The sequence below is a fragment of the Solanum stenotomum genome, chromosome 12 (genome assembly GCF_019186545.1).
Source record: "Solanum stenotomum isolate F172 chromosome 12, ASM1918654v1, whole genome shotgun sequence".
NCBI classification, from domain to species: domain Eukaryota; kingdom Viridiplantae; phylum Streptophyta; class Magnoliopsida; order Solanales; family Solanaceae; genus Solanum; species Solanum stenotomum.
Genome location: NC_064293.1, coordinates 41,776,864 through 41,785,966, shown reverse-complemented (window position 1 = coordinate 41,785,966; position 9,103 = coordinate 41,776,864). Strand labels below are relative to the sequence as shown.

The 9,103-nt window shown below is 32.6% G+C and overlaps 1 protein-coding gene across 2 annotated transcripts; it reads left to right on the top strand.

Annotated features, from left to right (window-relative positions):
* The first annotated feature begins 1,630 nt into the window (after nt 1-1,630).
* On the top strand, nt 1,631-4,565 carry LOC125848442 (NAC domain-containing protein 37-like). 2 transcript variants are annotated; one of them, XM_049528305.1, is made up of 3 exons: nt 1,631-1,905; nt 2,326-2,601; nt 3,740-4,565. In XM_049528305.1, exons 1-3 carry the CDS (start codon nt 1,743-1,745, stop codon nt 4,333-4,335), a joined length of 1,035 nt encoding a protein of 344 aa, XP_049384262.1. In that variant the 5' UTR covers nt 1,631-1,742; the 3' UTR covers nt 4,336-4,565. The 2 variants fall into 2 exon arrangements, with proteins under 2 accessions (XP_049384262.1, XP_049384261.1); XM_049528304.1 differs by having other exon boundaries at nt 1,633-1,905; nt 2,326-2,597; nt 3,736-4,564.
* Nucleotides 4,566-9,103: the final 4,538 nt, after the last annotated feature.

Sequence of the window (9,103 nt, the reverse complement as noted above, 5' to 3'; positions counted from 1 at the left end):
CTATTTTCATTTCATTAAAAGACGAAGGATCGTTTGGTATGCATGATTATACTCTATTTTGTTGACAAAAAATTACAGTCCATAAACTATAAACTCAAAATAATTTAATCTCCGTATCAAAAGAGAAATTAAGGAGGTTTTTTTCTCTGTGGGAAGATAGGCAATGACGTCAACAATGGGGACAACTTTCAACCCATGCGCAATTAAGCGGTCCACCCCTCTAATCCCCCACCCCCTCCCCCCACCCTCCTCCCTCTTCTCCTTCTCTTTTAATACAGTACTTGCTTTTATTTCAATCTGTGGAAACTTCACTTCTCTCTGTCTAGCTCTCTCTTACAATATTCTTTCAGTTTTTTCTGTCTTCTTCTCCATTTCCTTAACCCAATCATTAGCTACTACCTTCGCACTGATCAAGCTAACAAAAAAAAAAAACACTGCAGGTATATATAAAAGCTTTTTACATCACTTATATATATGCATTTCATGCAAACATTAAAGTAGAGTCCGAATCAATTTACGTATAAATTGAATCCCCTATCTTGCATCATGGACTACTATAGTTAGGATTGCATTATTTGTAAAAAAAATATTGTCAGCGTTATGTTCTTGTGTTGTGTGACTCTGCCAAGTTTTGTTGTCACGATACATTGAGATTTTCGCTCTAACTCTTCGAAATTGCTTAAGTTAATGAAAAATATGGTCCTGCGTATTAGAGTGCACCTATCAAAGAAATGAGTCAGAAAGGTGTCAAGTTCATTCTAGACAAACAGACAAGTGGCTCAGATTATTCCTTCTTTGGGATGATACATTATTTTCTTCCTTCAAACATTCAAAATTTTCACACACTACCTATATAGCTAGTGGCTTTTCGTCTTTTTTTTTCCCCCTTTCTTTACATGCCCTTTTTTGGCAAGCTTGAATATATCCCATAATACACACTATTCCTTTTTGCCTCCTACTCTTTTTTTTCTCCTTTCAAACCAAAGCGTGCCTAATATTAGTATTGTTTAAAGTCATCCGATTGTTTATATCCAACCAGATAATAAACACTTCATATAAAGTGAAACGAAAGAAGTATTATTACATGTTTTTTTCTTTGACAAGCAATTTAATTTTGACGACTTTTTTGTTTATCCTGTAATTGATGTGAACCATTTTGTAGGGTAACGGTGTTATATTTTTATACTAATATATATATGTAGAGGCCGTTTTTGATCCATCATTCAACTAGACAAGACAGCATCATTAGCTCAAACTTTCACTTGTCCCGTTTCCTTCAATTCTAATGAAACGTGAAATATACCAAGAGAAAAAGAGTGACTCTTCATCTCCCTCGACAGCAAAGCTTCATCATTTCGTTTTCTTTTCTTTCCTTTTCATCTCTTCTTCTTTAACCCCACCATTAAATTAAAATCATATCATCCTCAGAAAAAAAAATATTTTTTAAAAAATAGTACTAGTAACTTAGTAGGTTTTATTAGTCTAACACGCGCTCATTTGACCACCAAATGGTTTGATGATTACATTTGTAGGGTTCATAATATGCTACATTTAAATAGCTTTTCATAGATGTTACATTTATATGGTGGCTAGTGTTACTATTTGTTTCATGTCCCATGGGTTATTATTGGCTATGACTTTGTAGTAAAAGAGGTGTAATTATATAGATATATTCATGTGTTTAATGATCTTGTCTTTTGGTGCTGAATTTTATGCAGAAGTTATAAATTAAAAGAGTGATCATGGATACAAACGAATCATGCGTTCCACCTGGATTTCGATTTCATCCAACAGATGAAGAACTTGTTGGATACTATCTTAGAAAGAAAATTGCATCACAAAAGATTGATCTTGATGTTATTAGAGATATTGATCTCTACAGAATTGAACCATGGGATCTTCAAGGTATGGTCTTCTTCTTCTTCTTCTTCTTTTTTCATGTTAGGGTTTTTTACACCACAAATCTAAAACAAAACTGAAATGAACCGTACGGTTGGATTTTCACTAGAAGCTCAGTTTAGAGTTGATCGATGAATTCCCTTGAGCTAGCCTTAGTGGTCAATAAATATAAATAGTGAATCTAAGCGGCGCTCTCCCTTCTATCTATCTTTAGTTGAATGAATGAACTTTTGGATTCATTTATGTCCAATAAACTTCAAATAAAAAGACATTAAGATACCAGAGTACTTGAACAAACAAGTGCGTAAATATCACAAGATATATACGGTTTTTGCTAACAGTTTAAACTTTTAGATAAGAAAGTCGTATACTAGCTCAACAATACGACTACATAATATTTAAAATTATATTTTTGATTGTGAGCAGATAAATGCCGGATTGGGTATGAAGAGCAGAATGAGTGGTATTTCTTCAGCCACAAGGATAAGAAGTATCCAACAGGGACCAGAACTAATAGGGCAACAATGGCTGGATTTTGGAAGGCAACAGGAAGAGACAAAGCTGTATACAATAAATCAAAACTTATAGGCATGAGAAAAACACTTGTCTTCTATAAGGGTAGGGCACCTAATGGACAGAAATCTGATTGGATCATGCATGAATATCGTCTCGAATCTGAAGAGAATGGTCCTCCACAGGCAAGTTCTTCATCTAATATTCTTTCTTACTAATTCAATTTCAACTTCTCTTCTTACTATAAGTTATATACACTGTCATTGCTCATAACATGATAGTAAATTAGTAATCTGTCTTATTTTCAAGCTTACAAATTCCACATTTTAAAGAAGTTTACATGTACTCTCTTCATATCTTTTTGAAGGATCTGATCATGATAGTGTGAAAAGAATTTTATACTGACGATATATATAACTTAAATTTTTTTTATGGAAAAGCAAATTTTATAATGACAATTCATTAAACAAAAAGATTACACAGTCAAAAACAGCAACAAGAATTAATCCTTTGTTCTTTACATGCACACCACTTTTATTTAGTGATCTAACTATAGTAGAGTACATACTAAAGATAATTTCCAACACCTTCAAAAGTCAAAAGACATAACTTTTTGAAGCAAATTACAAGTGTGCTTTCCTTATTAGTCCCTTTTTGTTAGGTCATTGAGCTTTCACTCTTCCAAAAGAGATTTTCCCATATATATATATATATATATATATCTTATTACCTACAACCCCTTTGACTAACTTCTTATATCTTTACCACACAATTCAGATATGTACTCCACTAAAACAAAGAAAAAGGAAAAAAGAAAAAGAAACCTTTAGATATAAACTTTACGAACCTTCTTATAACCACCTAGTTAAAAGGAAATCACATAGAAAGATAATTAGATGAACTATCATATCACTGCTAATTACTATAATTAACTGAGTTTAACTTTTTTACACAAATTGAGGTTAACTAATTTAAATTATAGGTGTTAGAGAATATAATTAAGTAATGAATTAATTAGTGTGCTCTCTACAATAATAGGTAACCCATCCACAAAAATGGAAGTAGTAACCTTGAAAATGAGATAAGTTATAACTTGTTACTCTCTCCGTTCATCTTTATTTGTTCAATATACTAAAAATAGTTGTCCAACTTTACTTGTTCAGTTTGAAAAATCAAGAGATAACTAAGTATAATTAATAGGGATGATATATATCAGATCAAACATGGATAAGTAAAGATAGATGAAGCGAGTATAGCAAATTAAAATGCATTGATATAGTATGCAAGTTATTAAATCCAATATACTTTATTGAACTGTTGCAGGAAGAAGGATGGGTGGTTTGTAGAGCATTTAAGAAAAAAATTACAGGACAAACAAAGACTAATAATATGGTTGAAGGATGGGAATCAAATTATTTCTATGATGAAGCAACTACTTCAGTAAGCTCAATAGTGGATCCTCTTGAATACATCACAAGACAACCTCCTCTTCTTTCAAATAATAATTTCAACATGCTACAAAATAATCTACTATGCAAACAAGAAACATCAATGGAAGCTGCCGAAAACAATCTCAACTTTTCTTATACAAATTCAGATCAATTCATACAGCTTCCACAGCTCGAAAGCCCTTCACTACCACTCCTAAAAAGGCCAATTAGCTCCATGTCTCTCGTCTCCGATAATAATCATGAAGAAGATGGAAGCAAAAATGTAACGGCTGATTGGAGAGCACTTGACAAATTTGTAGCGTCTCAATTGAGTCATGAAGAGACAACGTTATACGAAGATGATCAGCACAATTGTTCCGATTTGGGAATGTTGCTATTGCTGAGTGATAGAGGAGAAGGGCCTAAGCTGAATGAGATCTTGAGTTCGAGCTCTGAGGATTGTGATATTGGCTTTTGTTTATTTGATAAATGAAGAAGAAAAATGATCCATTTGAAACTATTATACATATATATATATATTATATTATTATATATATTATGTAAGTAAAAGTTATTATTTGTGAAATTATTAATGAGTGAAGAGAATTAATCATCCATTGTACGTATTGGAGTTGATTATATATAGAATTGCTAGGAGTTAAGAACTAGTACAACTAATAAAAAACTTTATACGTGCATGTGATATTTATGAATTTCGATCGTGTTTAACCATATTTTTACCATATTGGTATTCTACTTCTTCTTGTTTGCTTTTTTACATCTTCCTGTCACGTAAAAGATAATTACAAGTAATTATTTTGCAAAAACTCTCACTTCAACTTTCTGTTGACCCTCAAAACTAGTGTATTTATCACACCTTTCTAGTTTTGCAACTCAAGTTAGCTACCCTCAATCGATCGAGTTAGTCACATCTGTTTTAGGAGTAGAGTTAGAAGTCTGGATATTGGTTAGGCCGAACGCAATAATTTTACTCAAATATTATTTTTGTATGATGAAATTTCTCAAATATGTACAAACATTAAGTTTAGAGTTCAATTATTAACACTTGAGTCATAGTTTTAAAATTTGAAACTCGTGAAATTAAAATCATAGCTCCGCCCGCTCGGCGCTCCGCATCTGATCTATATACCATATACGTTTAGAATAAATCCAAAGATTCCATCTTTAAAAAAGGAATTGGAGAACATAAAGTAGTATCCTTCTTCATTTTTTCTTCTTATTTGAGGAAACTATTTCATGCAAAGGAATAAAAGAGAAAAGAATATTTGACAAATGTATGAGAATGGTAGGACTATTGAAAATTGACCAATGGGGAAATGTTTTGTAATGGTTTAAAGGGGATATTAGATTGATCATGAAAAAGAGAAAAGCATAATAATAAACATGGCATGTAGTAGAAAATATTACCAAAGGCAAATAAGAAGAAGAAAATATATGCTATAGTGGGCCAATGTGTTGGCTAGCATGCGTTGTATGCACCATCGCAATGGCTTCTATTTTGGCATGCTTTGTCTCTTCTCAAAAGTAACTATTTGGACAATAGTTGATTGAAATACAAATAGTATAAAATGTAGTAACCAAGTTCAAAAAATAAAAAGTACTCCCATTTTCTAATTTATGTCATAATGTTTGACTGCTCACGAAGATCAAAGAGAAATCAAACTTTCAAAATTTATGATATTGAAGGATAAAATTATAAAATAATTATTTATCATTTTTTCTGATCAATTTAAAAAGAAAGATTGTCACATAAATTGTCTTCGCGGGTTGTTTCTTGTGTTGTCCTGCTAGTGACGTACACATGCCAAGTCCAAACTTAAAATTTTGGCATTTACTAGTTTGATACCAATCAGTCTTTTTATCATGGAAATTGGTGTCCGACAATAAAGTTTAGAACAGATTTTGTATTTGTCGAAATCTAACCAATTAGTTCAGGCCCTAAATTTTTCTTCTAGTTTTTGTTTCATTCTTTTTGTTAGAGGTGGAGAATTCAAACTTTTTTAAAAAAAAAATATGTTCATGATCATATTAGGCTTGATAGTCGTAAAAGTTACAAATATTTACATTTTTCGAAACGTTATTTTAAAATATCTCAGATGTTTGGTTACTGCTCATGAACATATTGGACAAATAATTAAGTTGTTTGTCAATCAAACTCAATTAAAAACATCCACATAAAAAGGTAATTACCGTAGAAAATGATTTATCCCACACAAATTAAATTCTTATCAATTCACCACAAGCTTGTTGATCCGTGAGTAGTTAGCTTCCTCTAAATATCAAGTAAATAATAATAAATAAATAAAAAAACAAATAAAAATAATAGAATAACTACTAATCTCAATCCAAATAAGTTGGATGAACTATATAAATCCTTACAACCATGTCTCTCTCTATTCAAGTAGTAACTAAAAGACAGAATATTCACCTTTCGTTTTTCCTTTTTGTTTCTTTCAAGGCTACTTTTAAAGTTTTTATTTTTATTTTTATTTTCTGATATCCTCATTAAAATTTAATTAATTTAAATTCGAACCGTTTAAAACTCCATTCAGAGGAAAACGTTCCCTACCAAAAAAAATCTATATTCAGAGATTGAGTCCAAAATATCTAATTAAAGAAAGGAACAAATTCATCAACTACATCACATCTTTTAATGGTACTACTTAGAGAGTTACATTTCAGCTAGGTATACTTTTCTTTTTCTTTTACAAATCCTCACATTGGGGGGGNGGGGGGGGGGGGGGGGGGGGGGGGGGGGAGACCAGAAACAGTAACGTATGATAATGCCTCCTTCAACGGGGTACAAAAAGTAGTCACGCCACAGGTGAGATGGAGAGGTATGTTTTATCATATAGTACTAATGCTTCCCTAATTAATTAATCAAATGGGACACATTACAGCTTTTCTTTTTTTCCCGTAGAAAACCCAATTGCAATCATGAGTTACCCTAAATACTATATGAATATCTAAATAATTTTATTACTATATATTAAACTGCTCTATCATATGTTGAACAATGGGGAGGAAAGCATGCCTTATTAACAATTTATATCTGTACATTAGTTATCTAAATTACTCAGACAGGTACCCTACTTTTTATCATTAATTATTTAGTATATGTGCATAATAATTTCACCATCTTCCACGCCGTCCTCTACATAGCTATCTTGCATCTCCAAAACTGTCACAGAAATGGTTAATAAACAATTGAGAATTTGTTTAACACATGTTCAGTTTTCCACATGTTGTGTGGTCCAAATATCATCACCTTCAGTCCTGCAAAAAATGACAATCACTCATGGTGACATAAGTTAGGCAATAAAACAAGTAATATTTTGACCTAAAATGGGCATTGCTTCAGCGGCGGAGTTACTATGCATTGCAATGTAAGCTATAATGACAACTAGTAATTGAGCCAGGATTTTCACTAAAGGGACCCAAAAAAACAAAGTAACAACACGAAGAAACCAAAGAAAAGCACCATACACAATAAAATAATTCGATAGGGAGTTTGGATAACCCCTTTAGCTCCGACCCCTGATGGCATTCCCTTAGCTATAAGTCTATAACCATACACGTAGATAAAATTTTAAGTAGCAGCAAAGGAATAGTAATATAATCAAAAACTTGAAGGGGAGAAAAGTGGAATAGCATGACAAATAGGGCATAGAGTGTAAGGGTGATTGAAATTTACAGGTTCTAATGGGGGAAACAAGTACAGTGGTCATTCAATTAAAACTTTAGCTCATTTAGCATTTTGAGTGGGTCATTAGCATAAATGAGTGCTCAGGAGCTTATGTTAATGAACAAAGATCAAGAACCAGGAAAAGATGCATCAAAATATTCCTATCTCAAGGAAAAGAAAAGCCATCCAAACTAACTCTAAAATCCATAGGGCCAACATATAATCAACTATTTATATTTTTGTACAACTCAAACTTCATCACTGGAGGGCTGTAATGTTTTCATAATTGTCAGTAGAAAAACATGTCACACTACTATCAACCATCAAAGAAACATGCAGCAATCAATCTATGAATTGCACATGAAACATGAAGGAAGTGGGGAACAAGCTGTGGTGATAGTTAAAAGGGATATTGGCACTTTGCAAAGTGACTAGCTACCAACCATACTAAGATGCAGGCATAATGAAACTAATCAATGCAATCCGTTCCAAGTATACAATTACCGGAGAGTGGTTAACATTACCGCTTCAAACAAAACAAAACTCTACCAGGGGATACATGGCAATCCAAGCCAAAACACAAATACTTGAAAAACCAATGCCTGCAAAAAATTCCACATTACTTGAATCGTCAATGCATTAAATGTTACTCGACACACTTTCCATTTTAGTCCGTCCCAAAAAGAATGACACTTTTTCTTATTTAACAAATATTTAATAACACTGTTAGCATTTTACCCATGTTGAATCCCATTTATTTGGCAAAGAAGTCCACAAAAATGTTTTCTTTTAAAAAAAAATCATATATTTTAAAGAGTAGTTTTGAAACATTGCAAAGTCTCCCCATATTTCTTTAACTTTATTCCTAGTCACACTACATCACATAAATTGGGGTGGAGGGAGTAGTACTCAGCCACCAACAGCTTATTTGTAAGAATAAAAAAAAACACTTCCATTCCAAAAAACTTAGAAACTTCACACCAAATTAGAATTGAATAGTTTAGGGAGTGGGTTGGAGTGTGGGGGTTACATGCTTTACAAGCATCCAAAGTAATTGTTCAGCATTGTAACAAGTCTTATCCCAGTTATGGTCTGTCCCTATTCACTAACCTTAACCATCAAGCTTCAGGTGAGCAACAAAATAGATGGGGTTAGGCCTCCATCCACATATGCAGTTGGACCACTAGTGTAGAAGAGATCCCTAGCACTTGAGATGTTTGGCCAAATCACCAGTAGCATGTGACTTCCACTAGTCCTTCGGAGTGCAGGAATAGAAAACAGAGTAGATCTCTTTATCGAGGCACCAAACCGTTGGTCCCAATTTATGTCAAATAAGAATACCTGCAAAGTACATTGGATTTTTCTCCACAGCTAAAAGAAACACATCAATGGAAACAACAAACAAGATGAAAAGACAGAAAAATAATACACAAAATACAGAGAAAAACTAAAACAATCTGACAGCAACATAAATCCAACTTTTAAGCCCAAATAGATGATGTGACATAGTTAACAGACATACTGAAAAGTAAATTACCATCACAAAAGGATCAAT